We start from the raw sequence: 20,504 nt of genomic DNA, 5'->3' as shown, positions 1-20,504 counted from the left end.
TTTTATCCAGTGGAACAAACTGCTCTGAGATTTCCCCCAAATAATAAACAGATTCCCTCTCTTTGTAATATGTTCTTAGTATGGATAAAGACGTTCTGTGAATGCCTTAGCGGTTTGCTAGAATAATCTTCAACACCATGGCTGTCCAGGAGAAGCAGTAATTAGAGATGCAACCAAGAGTGTCGTTGCTTACTTTGCAGGGGCTGCTGAGATCATCAGCTCTAGTCAGAGAAGTTGTTTAAATCTGGTCTACATCAAAGGCTAAAAGGAATAAACAAAAGAAAGCCAAAATAATTTGCAATGACTCAGAACAGAGGACCCAGTATCCATGGTAAGTCAGACAGTGGGATTATTTAAAAAAAAGCCTTTATTTAAATACTGGTGGACTGCAAATCTGCAGCAGCTAGTGTGTCTGAGGTAGGAACCTTTGAAGGAGAGAAACACATGTTTTGACCAAGTAAATCTAATGGAGGAAGATTATGAACGCGAGGCACTTACCTTGTTGAACAGTTCAGTGCATGCCCAGAGAACAAGAAGGATCCATTCCGGTGGGCTGCCAACAAAATGCGGCTGTCCAGAGCGTCCAGACACTGCAGCCCCGGAGAACAAGCAGGAATCTGAAGCCCGGTCAGGCAAACTGTTCAGAGAGGAACAGGCAGGCTCAGTGGTTGAGAGGCAGAACAGATCAGTATCAGGAAATCAGAAACACTCAGGTTTGCTAAAAACACTTTCACCACTTGCTAGAGAGAACAAGAGTAATCAGATCCTAATGACTGGATGCAAGCAGCTTAAATAGAGGCAGGAGCAGGTGGATCAGATGAGCAGTGATTAAAAGCCAGGAAGAGTTATAAAGTTGAATGGAAAGAGTAATTAAGCCAGTCATCAGTGCCAAGATCATGACAGAATCCCTGTAAGTGATGCAGAAATGTAGAAACTGAACTTGTTTGCCTACATGCCAATACAGTAAGTAGTGGAAACCTGGCTCTGCACATCAACCTCAGCTCATTGCCATTAGACATGGTGGGAGAAATGTCATATGGCATGAAGGCTTGCCTTTAGCATAACAAGAAAGCTGGTTGTACCTAATGTGAAAATCGATGAAGCTGAATACTGAGAAATTCGAAGAGCTTTTAGAACACAGGTATCAAACTCCAGTCCTCAAGGGCTGATGTCCTGTAACTTTTAGTTCTGTCTCTGCTTTAACACATCTAAATCAAAAACAATTAGGTCATTACTAAAACTCTGGAGAAATTACCTAAAAGCTACAGGAGAGTGGCCCGTGAAAACAAGAGTTTGACACCCCTGTTTTAGAAGGTGTAAATGTACTGAGACTGGAGATCATCCAGGTCATTGATTCTCAACACAGAAGCAGAGCTATGATGGAAAATGAATGGATCAAAATATGAGAAAATGTTGAACAGTCTAGTTTCTTCAGTTTTCCAGTCAACTGTTATAGATCTACTTAAATGTATTCATTTAATTATGTGTCATTCACAGACAGTGATGAACAACCTGAGCCCTGTTTGGAAATCCTTTAAAGTTTCCTTGAACACTCTTTGCAGTGGTGACCATGACAGAGAGCTAAAGGTGAGTTTGAACACAAAGGTTAAAGCGGAGATAAAATGATAGAAGCCAACTTTTATTGAATTTTAAATACAACCTGCCACACTCTATGTGGAAAACCTTGAACACAGCTTTTTTTTCACGATTCAATTCATTTAGTAACACACAAAGCTTGTTTAGAGGAGCAAGGCCGAACCACACCTGCATGCCTACTGAAGTTTTTTTCAACTATCAATTTCTCTTCTTGCTTTTTTTCTCTCTAATCCTTAAGAAACATGTCATGTAAAATCTACTGCTTCCTTAAAAAGGCTTCAGACCTTAATTAGATATTTCAGGCCATGGCTTGTTCAAGTAATACAAAACTCCAAGCTTAATAAGTACACTCGCTCCTAATAGCCTGTGCTGACAATCAGCCGTGCATAGGTTATTTATTCTCTCGGAAATCAGGAAACTATGCAGGCTGATTGCAAATAAATATAAGAGAGACTGTTCTAGGTTGTTCTGTTTTCCAAGTATGCAATATAATCAAACAATTCCAATCAACATAAATATGGGAAGTCACATTAACAAGATCAAGGTAACTTTTGAAGTTGTGTACTTCAAACTAAAGGATCGTGGGCTGCATTGACCTCTAACATTATTGTGCACGTTCATTTCACAATGGTTAAAAATTAATTCATCTTCATACTTCATTTCAAACATACCCATCGTCTTCTGCTCATCTGGAATCGGATCGTAGTGACAGCAATCTCAGCTGAGACTCCCAGACTTTTCTCTCCCTAGACACCTCCTCAAGCTCCTCTGGGGGAAGTCCGAGGTGTTCCAGGGCCAGCTGGGACATAAAGTCCCTCCAGTGTGTCCTGGGCCTTCCCCTGGGCCTCCTCCACATGGGATGTGCCTGGAACACCTCTTTAGGGAGGTCATGCAAACATTCGTAACTAATGTTTTTAATTAAACGCACAACTCCAGTGACTAGTTTTCCTTTTTTTTTACCATTTTCTCAAAAAATTAAATTACTAAAGGTCATGAAGTCCTCCTTTACTTAAAAAAATCATTATTTCATCATGTGCTTTTATTCAAACAAAGCTTCTTTGGTTTGTTTTCCCCTATTTGACCCTATTTGAATAGCTCCTAATAAAAAAAAACCCTTTTAAAGTGTTTTTCTTCATTTCACTTCTTTTCTTTTACCTTTCATTCAAAAAGCAAAATGTTAAAGTTATCACTGAAAAGTGTTCAATTTTTATCAGTATAAATATGCTACAATACCAGTTCCAATTGTGAGATTTCTTTTAAAACCCTGGCTCTATTTCAAAATGTCACCTCAAAAGATAAAATCTTGGCCTATTTTTGCCTGTGCTGCATTCATATATCTCTGCTCTGCAGCATGTAACTTAGGGCCTGCCTGCAACAGATAATGCACAATTACAAAATAATTGGGGTGCAGAACTTGATATGATTCATTTTCTGATATTTAAAGTGTAAAACTCCAGTTTAGGTATTTAAGATTAAAGAAAGGAGAAATGCATAGATTCTACATAGCAAGTACTTAGAGAGAGAGAGACATGCTACCTGTTTTATAAAAGCATTGGTTAATATGGTCAGCAGAAAAGACCAGGCTATTGCCTTTTAGAGGAAATTTGAGATAAATCTCTAAAAAGTAGTAACAGTACAGTAGATGATTGTTTTGACTACGTTTTGAATAACTGCACATGCACAAGACTATCCTACCAAAAATTTTTAAGTAGATTGAGAGCAGTGGTGCTACCATGAATGGCTGAAAATGAAGCTCTTCTGGATAAAGACTAGAAGTGGTTATTAGCGGGGAGGGGAAACTTGCAAGGAATGTGCATCACAATGCTTGGGTGAGCATCACAATCATCCAAAAATTTTAATATTATCTTGACTAACTGGGATGGTTTTAATGATCCAGAATCTATACCCTTTCTGCAATATTTGTTCCATAAACTCATCTCATAGGCAATAGGTCCATTTTTTTTTAAATTTAAGACAAAAAGAGTACCGTATTTTCACGACTATAAGGCGCACTTAAATGTCTTTTTTTCCCCTCAAAATGTGCGGTGCGCCCTATGGTGCGGTGCGCCCTATGTGTGTTGTAACTGCGACTTTTGAGACCACCTCATTGAGGAGATGATGAAAGAGTGGCTGAATGTAAGGAGACCAGGTGTTTTTTTTCCACTCATCACCATTAATCTGTAACTCCATGCGTGCCCATCTCACAGCTGATGTGAAAAACATGGGGAAACAAATTAACCCTGTGCTCGCTGTTCAACCGCTCGACATCGGTGTGAACCGGACCCAGCAGGTGCAGCAGAAGCAGCGAGTTTACATGCAAAGTCAATGGTTGACGCGCGTATAGGTGCAGCAAAAGGTCCTGCAGCGCGTTTTGAGCCGCAGGTGCAGCACGTCGGGATCGTTTAAGCATCTGACGCACCGCCAACGCGCTGCTGCTGCTCGAGATGGAAAAATTGAAGTTTTGCTGCTGGACGCGCCGCATCAACCAATCAGAGAAGCTGATCTGGGAGCTGACAGCGAGACAGACACAGCGCTCTGATGACATATGATATTAAATGAAAAAGGCTGGATAGATGAGGAGATGATGAAAGCGTGGCTGAGGAAGGTGTAGCCTATGTGAGGAGACCAGGTGTTTTTTTCCACGCATGACCATCGCTGCGTGCCCATCTCACAGCCGATGTGAAAAAAAAGGTGAATCAAATGAACGCTGTGCTCGCCGTTATCCCGGGGGGTCTGACAAAGGAACTTCAACCGCCCAACATCGGTGTGAAGCGCCCGTTCAAAGTAAGGCTGCGAGCGGCGTGGGAGCGATGGATGGCCGACAGAGACCACAGTTTCAGGATAAGTGGAAGGCAGCGCCGGGCAAGTTACGCCACCGTTTGCGGATGGATTGTTGATGCTTGGACTAAAGTGTCTGCTGGCTCTGTTCTTCAAGCTTTTGCAAAAGCAGGCATTATTTCCGAGGAGCCGCGCTGCACGGAAAGTGACTGACAGCGAAGAAGGGGAAATTGGCATGTCTGATTTAGCGCAGCTGTTTAATTCAGAAACAGAGGATGATGACTTTGATGGGTTTGATTAATACTTTGTAATAAATACATGAATAAAGCACAATCATACTCAGTTTTGCTCCCGCTCTATTTTTCTACCTGAAAACTTAATTCAACAGCAGCCTCTGGGCGGGTCTCCTCCTCTTCACCGCGGCGGCTGGCAGGTGTTTTTTCATCTAAATAATCTTAATCTTGCAGCTATATTTGCTGTGATCAGTGGGAATAAAGTAGTTTTAATATGTTTTTAAGTGAGAAAGTCCACCTGAAAACTTCATAATTGCAGTCAGTTCATCCAGATTATCTATTTCTGTCGGAGGCGCTCAGACCCCCACATACCAGCGGTGCACCGACAGTAGAAATCCTTTCGTTCACCGCGGCTGCTGGCAGGTGTTTTTCATCTAAATAATTTAAACTGCAGGCACCAGGATGCCGGCAATAAAAGCGAACATATTCCGTCGGCAGGTTTCAGGATTTTAAGTTAATTTAGGAGTGACCACAGCGCTGTGTCATCTGCGATGTGTCTGTCTCATGGCCAGCTGCCAGGTTTGATTAATAGTTTGTAATAAATACATGAATAAAGCACAGTCATACTCAGTTTTGCCCCCGCTGTATTTTTAAATACGCAGTAGAGGTATTTAAAGGTAGTAGAGGACATGTACCTGTATATAAAAAACGCGCCCTTTAGTCCGGTGCGCCTTATGTGTGTGTTAAATACAGAAATGGGACACATAACTGAGACTGCGCCTTTTAGTACGGTGCGCCTTATGGTCGTGAAAATACGGTAACTTGTTTTTTTTAACTTATTTTCTGCTTGCATCTTCTTCACCTAGCAATTATACATGCCATATGTGCTGTTGCAATTTGTTACTGACTTTGAGACATGCTAAATGAATCCACTTTGCCCTCCTCAAAACATTGGGTGGACTGCACCAATTTTTCTCTATTATCAACTGCAGCTGCGTGCAATCTCAGTTGATTGTCCATAATACAACTACTACCTACATGTATTTTTATACAGATATATATTGCTTTTATTTGGGATTTTATTAGGATAGGATTACATGTACTAAAACTGAAAATCCTTAATGCATTAGATCAGTTTTCAAGCCTTGTTTTCCAACATATCACTGGTTAACCTATGTAATGCTGTGTGCTTGAAGAAAATTCACAAATAATATAGGACTGTGTCATGATTAAAGCCCAAGCTATGTGTGAAAGTAAAGTGGGAAGTCAGAGAATGCAAAGTTTTAGTGCAAGTTTTGGATTCAGATTCATTAAAAGTTACCAAACATTCCCTCTCTGCAGCTTCTCAAAGACTGTGCATACATACTGCAGTGGAAGCATTTCACAGCTCTACTGATGGCATATGGGAGGGACACATGCTGAAAAGAAACTATCATGCTGGCAGTTTGTGACGCCTTTTAATAGACTGCACAAACAGTTCAAATGCTTTAAAAGATAATATACACTCACTGCCAGTTTATTAGGCAGACGTGAGCAACTGTTCGTTAACAAACATTTCTAATCAGCCGATCACATGGCAGCAACTCAATGCATTTAAGAATGTTGACAGCCAAGACGGTCTACTACAGTTCAAACCAAGCATCATGGGGAAGAAAGGTGATTAAGAGATTTTGGGATGGTTGTTGGTGGCAGAAGGGCTGGTTTGGGAATTTTAGAAACTGCTAATCTACTGGGATTTTCACCCACGAACATCCCTTGGGTTTAAAGAGAATGGTCTTAAAAAGAGAACATTTCCAGTGAGCGGCAGGTCTGTGGGTGAAATTAACTTATGGATGCCAGAGGAGAATGACAGACTGGCCCAAGATGATAGAAAGGCAACAGTAAAACAAATATCCACCTTGAGATGGATGGGCTATAGCAGCAGAAGTCCACATTGGGTGACCCTCTTGTAGGCTAAGAACAGGAAACTGAGGCTATAGTTTGCACAGGTTCACCAATATAGGACAGTAAAATATTGGAAAAAGCATTGCCTAGTCTAATGAGTCTTGATTTCTGCTGCAACATTCAGCTGGTTAATAAATTGGTGTCAACATGAAAGCATAGATCTATTCTGCCATATATCTGCGGTTCAGGCTTGTGGTGGTGTGATGGTGTTGGGGACTTTTTCTGGGACACTACGGGCCTCTTGGTACCAATTGAGTGTTGTGTTAACTTCAAAGCAAATTAATGTTATTGATGAGCATGTCCATCCCTTTATGGCCACAGTGTACCCATCTACTAATGGCTACTTCCACCAGGATAGCACACCAAGTTGTAAACTGTATATTTCTTTCTTGAACATGAAAATAACTTCACTGTACTCAAATGGCCACCACAGTCACCATATCTCAATCCAATAGAGTGAATGATTATGGCAGTTCTAAGTGCAAAAGGTGGTCCAACCCGGTACAGCAGGGTGTACCCATTGTAAGAAAGTAGCTGGGGAGTGTAGGGTTAGCCTGGCCCTCTTGCAGAGGAACCTTGTTTCATCCACCTTTGTCTGTGGTCTCGTTCTTTCAGTAATGGCCATCTCTCTTTGGTGTATTTATGGGTTCGGAAGCAAACAGTTCCGAACTAGGTTTCGGAACTAGGCACTAGGTTCTTGTTTTCCTTTGCTTGATGCAAATGCTAATCACCAACTTAAAGGAAGCTGCCTATTTTTCCTTTCCATTTTCACAGTTACTTTAAATTTGTTCAGTACTTCAGAATTCTTGATCATAAGAGCTAGAAGCTGTTTACAGCAAATAAAAGTTATCCAAGCAAAATACTAAAGAAGCTTAAAAGGTTTTCAACTTTGTTTACAAGCTGTCATACTTGCCAAAAAGTCTTACTAAGTATCTAAGCTTTTGTCTATGTCTATGTATTAAGATTGTAAAAAGTAATTGAAGAAATATTCTTAAGCCATTTTATTATTCAGCATCACCATAAACCATTTAAACAAAGGTGACAAAACCTATGTAAACCAGTATAATAGAAAATTATTCAAATAAAAAAGCAGCTCTTTTTACTATCTCTCTAGACCTATGAGCTTAGTTTGGGTGAAGTGCCTTATGAAGCATCTGTGGTATTTAAAAGGCTCAGTGGTCAGTTAAACACTCACCTTCCCTTGCCCCCTCTTCTGTGTATGTGTGCAAGGCTGCACATCAGCTGTGAACATTTATTCTTCTTATGAATAAACATGAAGTTGTTCATTAATTATTCAAAGCCTTCTTAACTCTGTGTGGCTCCTGACAGCAGGAGAAAGGGCTTGCACACTCAGGGACGCACATGAACGCTATCGGCCATGATGTCCTGGGCTACCTGTTTGAAGCATCAGAGTCAGAGTTAGAAATGGCACGGCATAGATTTCCATTCAGTCCAAGACTTTCCTTTCACTGAGGTCCTTAACTGACCAATGCATAAATGCATAACCCTCCTCCGCTGAGTCTGGCTGTCTCTTCCTTTGTACTTCTCCTTGCTGGTTTCTTCACCTCCCTACTCTTCCTTTCCCCCCACCCCTCTCATTGGCCTCTTGCTCTCACCAACAGTTAGTATTCAGTGAATGGAACAGGGCTTCTTCATTTTTTCATTAGTGCCTTGCACAGCCTTTCAGTTTCTTGAAGTGGAAGCGAGGCTGCAAAGGCAGACACTCCCTCTCCTTCCACACAGAAATTATTGGCAAGAAGAGAACAAATTATGAGACACACACACAAAGACAAAAAAAGGAACATGTACACTTCAGGTGCAGGCTCTTTGCAGCTTAAGTGGAAGACAGGAAATAAGAGGATTATTGCTGGTCTTTGTTTTTAATTATAGCTGTTGGACTGGTTCAGATTGCTTGTGGCGGGTTTGACCTAAAGAGGGTCAAAGGATTTACAGCAAATTAGCCCACTACAGCTGAACCGACACAATGCTGGCCTGGTTATAAGTGTTAAATCATAAATCCAATCTCTTTGATGTTATTGAACACAGTACATCAAAGGAAAAGCCCTTATAACAACACCTACTGGACACTGTTCACCACGCCACTGTCAGCTTTGACCCTAGTTTGCCTTTAGAGATGTTTTAATTCTCTGTGCCAGAGTTTGTTCAATGCCGAGAAGATTGATAAGATTTGAGCGATGCTACATGACAAGAAATCAATCAATTTTTCTACTTATAAAGGGATGGATATGAGCAGCAACAACATTTCTGTGGGCTTTGGTATTTGAACAATAACTGGTCGAGGAGACTAAAGTGTTCTCCACATAATCTTTACGCCATCAAAAGTCTAAATTATTCATAAGGTATGACTGATCTACACTTTCATGATGTTTACAGCCAAGTTCTGACGCTATTTTGGATCCTGTATGAATTTTGAACGAGGTAACACCTTTCATTATCTTTTATTATTGAACTTTGTTGGAAAGCACAGAAAATGTAGTCTTAGTTACCTGTTTTATCTGACAGCAGTGGCTCCTATCATGATCTTCTGTTTCTGTAGTCTCATAAAGGTAGATCTTCATTGCATATAGAAACAATCTTCTAAATACCATGGTTCCAGTAAGTGGTTATAAGAGTTATCTTACCTTTATCGCAAACCAGTCAGCCCATTTTACAACTTACTCCTAACATTAATAAGGTATTTTTTGACATAAGAGCAGCCTATTGGAAAAAATCTTTCTTTTTGAATATTATCTATACAATCTAGAGATGGTTTTAAGTGAATATCCCAGCAGATCAGCAGTTTCTGATAAATTTGATGATTGATCATCCCATCCATAGCTTATCTAAGCATCAGTGCAGGGAGGCTGTTGCCCATCTCTTTTTTTTTTTTTTTTTTGCCCATCTCTTGCAGGTTTTAGGCATTAGAAATTCCCTTTAAATAAGCAATTTAACATGAATATTGTAAACAGATTGAATAAATAAAACACAATTCTAGTCATATTGCTCAAGCATTCACACGCTTGCACTCACTATGGCACATTCATTGAAACACCAGTAGTAACTTATTGTAAGGTTCACATATTTACAAGTAGAAACATCACAGCTAGAACTGAACCAACAGCTTTTCTATCTGTATTTAATACAACTGCCTGTGTGTATGAATATATAAATGCCTTTTGTCATATTTTGAAATAATCCGATTATTTCTTTGTGAGCTGTTGAAGCTTTGGCCTCTGACCCTTTTTTGATTGTAGTCATTTATATTGTGAAATAGCTCCTCTGAGGGAGAAAAACTATTATGTTTACACTCTGACACTCATAAAGCTGTCTCTTAAGCCTCTCAGCACCCTTAGATTAATATTTCACTGCTCTATGGCCCCCCCACCAACACCACCCTATCAATCATTCAGCATGGCATTTCTTTGCAGGTCTGTTGATGCATCTGTACGCGTTCAGGTAGGGGATCTTACCATGTGTGCCTGTTTGTGTTTCTCTTTCCGACTTAGTCTACAGTTTGGGACTGGGACTCCAATGGCAAACACGACTTTATTGGAGAGTTTCAGACCACTTTTAAGGAGATGATGAGGGCAGAGCAGGAGGGCAAACAGGTAAGAAAATGCACATTCCAAATTAAAGCCGTGGCTCATATGTGCTCTGCATGTAATTAGGCACACAGCTTCCTCTGTGCTCCTTTAGCACCACATTAAAATACCTTCTTGTGTAACAATATTCAGAAAGTGCCTTGAAACACCCTCGTGTGCAAAGCACCGACAGCCACAGCCTTCTTGTGTTTTTTCAGATCCAGTGGGAATGCATTAATCCTAAATATCAGATGAAGAAAAAGAATTACAGAAACTCTGGTACTGTAATACTCAACCACTGCAAGGTAATAAACTCAGCATCATCCTGATGTCTCTAGAGTTTGTCTCTAGTTTTTTGTGTGCCTTTCTGTCATTGTTATTTTTTTCTAATTTTGTTGATAAATTGTTATATGTCTAAAATGTCATGTATTTCATAGCTGAAGGTCTGCCAACATTATCACGTTACCTTATAAAATTTAATTTTTCCCAATTTCTTACTTTACAACCACAAGCGTTAATTAGGATGTTATGTGATAACACAACAACAAAACTGATGCTTGGCTTTGAAATGCTCTTCACAACCCAAATCTGAATGGTTTGGACTTTTATTTGTTTTCCTCTGATATGCCTAAACAAAACCCAATGCTACCAACTGCCTCATATATAAATAGTAAATAGGGCCCAACTGCGTATAATTTAGTATCTGTAGAGCACAGAGAATAAAGTGAATCATGGAACCAAGGAAAACATCAGAGAGTTAACAGTATAGCACAGCAAGAAATCTACCAAGACATGGCTGCCCACCTAACACTTAGGCTTTGGCAAGGCTGGCTTTTGATAGGATAAGGAACCAAGAGGCATACTATAACAGTTCAAAAGCTACATAGATCTATAGCTTATAGTCATCCACTCCACAAATATAGAATTCATGAAGAATGGCAAGAAGAAGGTCATTCTTGAAAATAAGTCATATTACAAAATTTTGCTGTTTCTTACTACAAGACATGAATGGGGCATTATATACATATGAATTCACCTGTGTCTTGATTTTTCTAAGGCTTGGACCCACATGCAGCAAAGCCAAACAGAGAGACACAGTATAAAAGTTCAACGGGTTTTATTGAAGAGCATATGAGTTTGGTGCAGAGTTCCTCCGAACTCTGCTCAGCCGGAAACTGGAAGACGAGAGGAAGACAGATTGTTAGATTCAGGCTCAGTGGGAAATTGGAGCTGTTAATCTTGAAGGAGAGGATTTGATGCAACTCCTGTTTCCAGGGAAGAAGAGACACGTAGACTCCAGTCTGTGTGTTGGTCTTCCAGAGTTTGTTTGATTCGGTGGAGGGCGGAACAGGGTTTACCCAAAGCTCGGACAGAGTGGAATTATGCAGCCGCTGGTTGAATGGGTCATGGTGAAGATGACTTCCTTACTCAGAGATTGAGCTCAGCGTGCTCAAAGGTGGCTGGATCCAAACCTCCTGTTTGGAATCCGTCGCTCTGTGCAAGACTCAGTTGATCCCACTTGGGAGAAGGCGGTCCGAAAAGGTCCAGTTTGCAGGAAGGCTTCCTACCGAAAGGCAAAGAACAAAGTTGAGACTCAGGGAGAAACAAGCGCTCAGAAAACTCAATGAGATCTCAGCTTGGCTAGAGGACAAAAACTCAAATGCAAAAACTCAGATTAGACTCAGCATTAACAAGGCTTGACTAGAGTACCCCAAACTGGTGTCGAAGTAGTGGCAATCAGCAGATTAAGAGCAGTCCAGTGATGAGGCAACAGCTTGCAGGTGTGTGAGGAGGCGAAACCGGAGTCAGGCGCCTCCTGGTGGTGGAAGGGAGAAACGCAAAAGACAAGACAAACAGACAAACACAAAAACTGGGATCCTGACAACCTGAATCCTTGAAGTGAAACATTGTTCTACAAATTGGACTGAGGGAGGTGTCCAAAAACCACTGTTTTTAAATTATTAATTGTAAAACAAATTATTTTGTGTTGGTACTACAAAATAAACCCGATCACAGAGAAATGCGTCACTGTTCTGTGACAAAATGAAAGAAAATTTACGTGCATAAATACTTTTACAAGGCACTCAATACAGCATTTACTTTAAGCATATTTACTTTTATTTATAATATTTACATATTTACTACTCACTGGGTAATCTTATGTTGCCTATGGAAGATTGTGTCCTTTCTGTATTAAAAACAGTTTTTCGGATCCTGCTGCATATTCATATATCAGTGTCAGTAGTGAGCAGCCCAGATTAGGAAAACAAGCAGATTTTCCTGCATTTTTTGGCTCATATAAAGAGAGTGGCTACAGCCAAGCATGCTCTGGGATGCTGAGATAATCTACATGATGCTCAAAGGGATCTAAGTTGGCTTTCTTTTATGGAATTGGTCGTTTATTAATTTCTTGTGGAAATACTGTCATACTCCAACCTTTTTCATCAAACGTATTTGTCATTATGCACTTTTTAGATGACATTTTCAGGGTTAGATAGTAGTTTATAGTAATTTATGTTTTAAACTTTAAGAGGAAAAAATGATAGAGCACACCAGGAAATTGAAACTGAAGGCTTAAATTTACCTTTACAATGAACTCTGAGAAATAGTGCATTTACTCAAACAAATAATCATATTTCAAGGAGTATGAATAATGTATGGTTTGAGGTTAAAAAATAACAAAAAATAACATTTGGGAGTAATATAATATCACAGTACACCTCCATTTTGGGGAAACTTTGCTTTAGTCCCGGCAGAGTTGTCATTTTAGGAATGATAATTATTAGGTTAGTCAAAAGTTACTGATACACAAACCCCCACAATCGCAACTGGAAAAACTGATGGTTAAAAATAATTTCAGCAAAGGAGTAAATGTCAAGCTCAGAACAATAGTATCCAGTATCTTAGACAGACAAACAGATTTCTCAAAACATTTAATGGAAACGGAACTGCAGGAACCTCTGGAGGAGGAGACAACAGGTTAGTGACATGTCTATCTGGTGGAGGATGAAAGGAACATGTGAGTCACTAAGCTAGTCTTAAAGTTTAGTCTGAGCTCAGAGGATGAGGTTGGTTTCAGCTGGTCAGCTGCCAACGCTATGCAGCGGTTGCCGTCCAGAGAGTCCCAGGCACTGTTTTTTTGGAGGTCGGAGGACAGGAAGGAGATCAGAATCGAGCAGACAAAGGTAGGCAGAATAATCCAGAGGGCGAAGCCAAAGTCGGTATCGAAGAAATGCTTGGTAGCAACAGCCAGGAGATTAGAGGTTCGAAGAGGTGCCTAGGGGAAATCCAGAACAGAGCCGGGAAACAGCTCCAGGTTTAGTACACAGATAGGCAGAGATCCGGCAGGAGTCTGAAGACAGGTGAGGCAAAAAGATCAGAATGGGAACAGGCAGGCTCAGAGGTCCAGAGGCAGAATCAGGAAATCAGGAAATACAGGAATGTAATGTAATGTTGGTTCTGTTGTTTTTCTCTAGGTTTTCAGTTTCAAGTTCATCCAGGTTTTTCCTTGTTTTCTAGCCTTAGTGGTGTGTCTGGATTCATTTATGTTTCTTAGGTTTTTCTTTGTCTGCCCTCTGTTGCCCCCTTGTGTTTTCTTTTCCCTTGGCTTCCTCATCAGCTCTAGTCACACCTGCTCTTTATCAGCTCGTTAGTCTTGCCTTTGTTAGTCAGCGATAAATACTCTCCCTCTGCAGTCCCTCTTTGCTGGTTCCTCGTCGTACTATGTCATACCCTGGCCCCTTGTGATGGTTTCCCCCTGATGTCTCCATGGTTCTGGTTTGTGTTTTATTTTTATGTTGGATTTTTGGATACATGTTTTTGTTTAACATTCAATCCAAAAAGTTGTATTTTTTGGATTCCTGTTTTTGCTGCCTGATCATTCATTAAATCTTTAATGAACTCACCCCTGCCTGTCAGCCTCTGCATTTGGGTCCTCACAAAAACCTCCAAACAAAACGTGACAAGGAATGCTCGAAAACTTCTCACCACAGGCTCAAAATAATGACTGATGACTGGTCTGTAGGCTGGTTAAATAGAGACTGAAGCAGGTGGATCAGATGAGCACTAATGAGAACTGGACAGAGATAAGCAGGAGAGGGAAATGAGTAATCAGTCCAGACATCAGTGCCAAGATCATGAGAGTAATTTTAGAACCTTACAATCTTTTAATGTCAACTTCATCAGAAAACATGAAGAAATAAAGAAAAACAAGGAGTGAGAAATGAGTAGTAGAAAATAGCCCAAAGAAATTGAAATTTACTCGCACTAAAGCTAACACACAATCCATTATTCTGTCCAATACATATGCATTACACCTGTAAAACTCAAAAGATGTAATCCTAATATTTTAGATCTGTGTACAAAATGCATGAACGAGAAAGGGCTGCAATTACATTGCCTATGGAAATCAAACAAAATCAAGTCTTTTTGGGAAGAGGTTAGGAAAATATCTTGGGATTAAATCCTAGTGGTCATAAATATAGAAGAACTGTGTTTTATAGATATCCGTCTCTTACATGCCAGAAAAAATATCAGTCTTTTGTAAAAGAATTGATAGTCCAAGTGTTACATTTCAGATTTGACAAATGTTTAAAACTTTTCCCATAGAAAGAATAACGTACATACAGAGAGAGAAACAAGAGAAATTTAACAAAATCTGAAATCTATGTTTTTTTTATTCTTTAAAGATGCAAACATCATAGAAAAAGTAAATTAAATATAAGAATATAGCGATCCTGCTAAATAAGATAAAAAAAAATTGATGACATGTGTAAATGTGATTGATATCTATCATCCATATCTGAGGGGCATTTTCTATTTTTTTTTCTTTGATTGTTTTATACTTTTTTTGTTGTGTTTGTTTCACTGTTAGGTAAGTTGTTCCTCATCAAATGTTCGGACCATATTTTAAAAAAATGTACGATATGTATGTATAATTGAGATCCATAAAAACTTGGACCATACAATTGTTTCTTGCATTCCTTTGGTTAAGAGAATAAAAATGAATGATTGAATTAAAACAGACTAAATCTCGCACCAACATGTACCCCTTGACTGTTGTCTCTGTGTTCTGGTCATGGCCGTGCAGCCATCTTGCCTGGGGTCCCATCTGGACTGTTTAGCAAGTGAGGCCTGAGGGCATGTCAGCAGGGTGAAGACCTTCACATGTTCCCCTAGAGCCGCGGTTCTCAAAGTGTGTGGCGCGACCCACTGGTGGGGAATTGAGACGTGACAGGTGGGGCGCGCCAAGTTCCGGTGTGTGTGTGTGTGTGTGTGTGTGTGTGTGTGTGTGTGTGTGTGTGTGTGTGTGTGACTATAACGTGTGAGAGCAAACTGTCCTTATAGCTGTATGTTGCCGCTTTTTAGACTAATCAAACCCACAAAGTAATCATTACTAGCCTACATGCAGTCTAATTAAAAGAACATTAGATATGAGAAAAATTTCACCTGGAACTGAAGTGCCAAAATGATGATTGACGTGACGTCGGCATATTATTTGTAACGGAATAAACTTTCGCGCCCCAGTGTTGCCAACTCAGCGACTTTGTCGCCATATTTCAGACCCCTCCAGCGACTCTTTTTCAAAAAAGCGACTAGCGACAAATCTAGCGACTTTTGGAGAACATACTCCGTCAGCGCTCCGCCCCGCTGCGCTCCAGACCGCCTACACAAAGCAAAGCCTACAGCCGCCGCTGTCCCCTCCGCTCCGCTCTGAGTTCCTTGGAGATCGTAGAGGGCATGCGCCAGATGAACCAGGGTTTCCGCGGATCATTAAAAATAATTACAATTCATAATTCTTTTTTTAGTCAAGCCCTTAATTGGCACTAAAATTAATTAAATATGTTTATCGTTGCATTTATGATTCTTTAATAAAAATGCTTCTAAAAACAATTTCGTCAGATATATTATATCGCTATTAATTTGCGTGGAACTGTTTATAAAGCCGTATGTTCGGAAAGGAAGCTCGAGGCGGAGAAAAAGCTAGAGAATATATATACGTATATATATGTGTGTGTGTGTGTTTTTACATACATACAGGAGTCATGGAACTGTGCTTACAGCTCCATATTTCATGTACACTAATAACTTGTGTACATGGTTCTTGTTAATGGCATTAAAATCATTTCAAATAGCATTAAAATAGCATTAAATTAGAGTCACTCATTCCTGTATGAACCCTGTGAGCGCTTAATTTAGTATGACATATTAAAAAAATCCCACCATCATCCAGCATATGTTCAGTTTCTGCCCAAATATATATATATATATATATATATATATATATATTTATTTTTTTTTTTGTAGATTTTTGTAACAGAGATAAGGATAATTCAAAACTGCTTTTTTTTTAAATGAACTTGTTCTCTACAACTCAGCATCTCTTTTCATTCATGTAATAAGAAGTTTCTTTTGAATGGATTTGATTAAACTTTAAGTCCCTCGGTATAAAATAAATATTTTAATGGAGATGAGAAATCTGCTTCCTGGTTGGTGAATAACCAATAGTTTGGATCCAATCATTTAAATAAACGGTGTTAGTTTTTTTTATTTTTTAGATATTTATAAGAATTGTGCTATAATTTCTAGTCACCGATCTGTTGCTACTATATTTTAATTTGACGAACCGGTATTTGTCAAGGTTCTTTTTCCTGTTTGGTGCGATTGCAATTGCGGATCTTGACCTGGCCGGACCGGAGCGGAGCAAAAAATAGCTCGGCTCCGTAATTTGTCGGTGACGGACGGAGAAGACGTACGTGGACGGAGACGTGCGGAGGAGTAGCGGTGGATGTGGAACAGCTCTCATTGATTTCCATGAAAGACAAGCGCTCCGCACGACGTACGTCAGCGGGGCGGAGCGGAGCGGAGCGCTGACGGAGTATGTGGAATCTGGGGGTTACGGGAAAGCACGTATCGTTCCTTTTCTTGTCCTGCTGCCGTGGGGCGCCTCCTCCCTCCCAACCCCGTTCTCCCCCGCTATCGCAGGAGTCGCTCTCAGCGCTGCAATGTTTACCCTCAGCGTCCAGACTGCAAATAAAGCGCACATGCGCCGGGATTGGCGGCGCAGGTTGATCATAAATAACTGAATTTGAAATATTTTATCTTAAATAAATAACGGCGTTTGATTCACACAGCCACATGTTCATGTTTCTAGTTTGGAGTGGAGAGGGAGTATCCACTCATCGGGCAGAGAGCTGTGTGCATTCTTCTTCCCTTTGCCACATCATATCTCTGTGAGATGGGCTTTTCAGCTGCTGCTTCACTGAAAACAAAGCATGACTTGAGAGTGGCAGTATCAAGCCTGCAACCCCGTTTTGAGAAACTGTGCAATGCAAAACAGGCTCATTGCAGCCACTAATGCAGGGATAAATAGACCTGTATTGCCTGTTGGATTTCACTTATTTTCTTTTAACAGATTGCAGAGTGGAACTTTAATTTTTTCTATCTTTGAGCTTGATACAAATTTTGACACAGCTGCATTTTTATTTTCTTTATTTTTGAGCTTGCTGTTATTTGACGTAGATAGTTTGTATTTAGATACTACTTGTTACTTCAATAAAATTGGAACATTTTAAGATTGTTTCATATTTCATTAGCATTGTGTTGGGGCGATGGGGACAGGCGGGGCTTGAAAATTCCCCCTTGTCCAAAGTGGGGAATGACAGAAAAAGTTTGAGAACCACTGCCCTAGAGTAACCTGCTAGGCCCTTCAATCCAAACACATTAGCGTTGGTAGACAGCCACTGGGCTAACTGTTGCTTTTGCTGATGCAAGCGTGTGATAACATTTTGAAATTATAACTGCCTGCTTAGTGTCAATATTGTGCCTCAGTTGATAATTGGTAAGAGAATAGGTGTTCTTTTGCATCAGAATTAGTCACTAATAGCCTAAGGGTCCATCCTTATTTAGCTGTTGATTTATGCATTCAACATTAAATTATATCGATTCCAAACACCAACTTTAAGTCTCCTATCTGGGAGCACATAGTCCATGTCCAGTGGTTTGGAAAAATTAATATTCTGTACATGTTTACTACAAACCAAGCACCGAGATATGGAGCTTACATGGCCTTTGTACGACCATATGTCACACAAAAAAACTAGATGTCTCCTATATGAGAAAACAAACACACATACAACAAATACCAAATATGAGATGTAAAACCTGGTGCCAAAGTCTAAATGAAAAAACACCGGATGGTTTTTTAATCATAGGTAATACAATTACAAGTTTTGCAAATGGACTAAGTTAAAGTAGCTGAGTAGAAAACCAGTAAACTGAGGCAACAAAGGAAACTAGGAGGGGAAACTTACCCCCAGATTCCACATCCTCTGTCACCTCTCCGCCGCCCTCACGTACGTTGTGCATAGTAATTGTCTTTCATGTTTTTAAATGAGAACTGTTCCACATCCACCGCTACTCCTATGCACGTCACCGTCCACGTATGTCTTCTCCGTCCTTCACCTTCAAAATTCGGAGCCGAGTTATTTTTTTTCCGCTCCTCCGATCCTGTCAGGCCAGGTCAAGATCCACAATTGCAATCTTACCAAACAGGAAAAAAAACGTCAAGAAGATCTGGTTTGTAAATTAAAATATGTTAACAACAGATTGCTAACTACAAATTAGAGCATAATTCTTATATATTCCATAAAACTAAGAACATTTAATTCAATTATTGGATGCAAACTATTCGTACTATACAAATCAATAAACAGTTTTCTCATCTCGATCAAAATATTTATTTTATATTGAGAGGCTTAAAAGTTTAATCAAATCCGGTCAAAACTTCCAAGGGCGCATCTCACAACTTCAAAAGAAACTTGTTATCGAAGACATGGATAAAGAGATGCTGATACCTTTTTACAAAAATCCACAACAAAAAAAATAATAGTTTGGCAGAGAGAGCAGAAATGCTGGATGCCGGTGGGAATTTTTAAAATATGTGATATTAAATTAAACATTAATTTCTGCATGTTTAGGTCCTAATAATTTAATAATAATACAGCACATGCTCTCCTTGAGCTCCGAGGAAGTCGGTCTGGAGCAAGACAGGAGGAACTGCAGAGACTGTAGGCTTTGCTTTGCGCGTACAGCCTGGTGCGCAGTGGTGCGGCAGCAGGGCCGAGCTCAATTCGTGCCAGTGGCAGCATTGTGACACTTCCGGTGGCTCGTTGTGGCACTTCGTGTTGGCAGGTCAGGCTGACACGGTGTATTACTCGCTGATACGGCGTAGTACTGGCAGCTGCCACTAGGCTGACAGTCTGCAAGTTTGGCTCCCATGTTTACTGCAACTGTTTTGGGGGCTGCAGAAGCCATTTTTCAGCAAATAGCCCATTTTTAAGCAAATAGCTCATCTATAGTTCTTCTAAGTAGATTTTTGTTTTAATGTTGCGAATAAAATGCCTTGCAACTTTCATAAAGTCACATTCAGTTGATGAAATAAAGTAGCTCATCTGCCAATTAGTGGCAGTGGCACATGCCATTACGCTACCACTAGGTGTCCCTGGCCACTTGTCACTAAAATACTGTTTTAAGACCATGATGTTATCGCTTATTAACATGTATGAAACCTTTAATGAAGTGACTGCATTTACTTTGGAAGCAATGGCCTAAAAAGGGATTATGTATGTATCTATGTATTTAACATGTTGTAAGGAAAGAGACATTCCACACCCTGCTGGTACGTTACACAGAATTCAAAGTTAATAAGACATATATTGCCATTCTAAAATAACCTGGCCATGAGGGTGAGAGAACAGGGAGATGACATCATTCCACAGGATGTCATCCATGAGGTCAGGTCTAAATTCTTTAGATATATAGATTAGTATGTGTCCCTCCTTAACTCTATCTAAGATGCGGAGAGGCTGCAGCAATGGAGACATATGGTTACTTCTAAATTTCTTTATTTACAGAATTTCTTAAAATATTGCAAAACCTTTTTTTTTTACTTCCACAATGCACACACAGAACCAAGTATCTCAGGCCAGTTGTTAGGTGCATTTGGGGCTCTGCGTCTTTGAGAAAAACTCAAAAGGGTCAAGATGAAATGATCCAGCAGGATAATTGTCTTATACCTCTTGCATTTTCTTTGCCTGAAATTAAGTTTAGATTTTTCTTAATTTTGCAGTTTGTTTATGTTTATTAAATACAACATGAATTTCTTCCATGGCTGTTAACTCATCCATGTCAGTAGTATCAATGTTCATGGCTCCAAGACATACTCTGTCACCATTTTATTTCAGTCAGCAGACATAAACTCTGTTTTTGGTAATTGTGATAAAATACAGTTTTGTTATTTGAACCAATTACTCCTCCTTATAAATTAAATAGCACTTATGTATATTTTTGTATTTGACCATGTGTTCATTGC

The 20,504-nt window shown here is 39.8% G+C and overlaps 1 protein-coding gene across 1 annotated transcript in view; it reads left to right on the top strand.

Moving 5' to 3' along the window:
- Positions 1-20,504, top strand: part of cpne4b (copine IVb) — a 52,210-nt gene that overhangs the window by 17,481 nt on the left and 14,225 nt on the right. Inside the window, exons 7-9 of the mRNA XM_038288853.1 lie at positions 1,498-1,587; positions 10,058-10,159; positions 10,351-10,437. Of these exons, the coding sequence (XP_038144781.1) occupies positions 1,498-1,587; positions 10,058-10,159; positions 10,351-10,437 (279 nt within the window). The remainder of the gene's footprint in view (positions 1-1,497; positions 1,588-10,057; positions 10,160-10,350; positions 10,438-20,504) is intronic.

Source organism: Cyprinodon tularosa, unplaced genomic scaffold, assembly GCF_016077235.1.
Source record: "Cyprinodon tularosa strain WSP-4 unplaced genomic scaffold, ASM1607723v1 ctg26, whole genome shotgun sequence".
In the NCBI taxonomy this organism is placed as follows: Eukaryota; Metazoa; Chordata; class Actinopteri; order Cyprinodontiformes; family Cyprinodontidae; genus Cyprinodon; species Cyprinodon tularosa.
The sequence above is the reverse complement of the archived record's forward strand: the minus strand, read 5'-3'. Positions and strand labels throughout refer to the sequence as shown.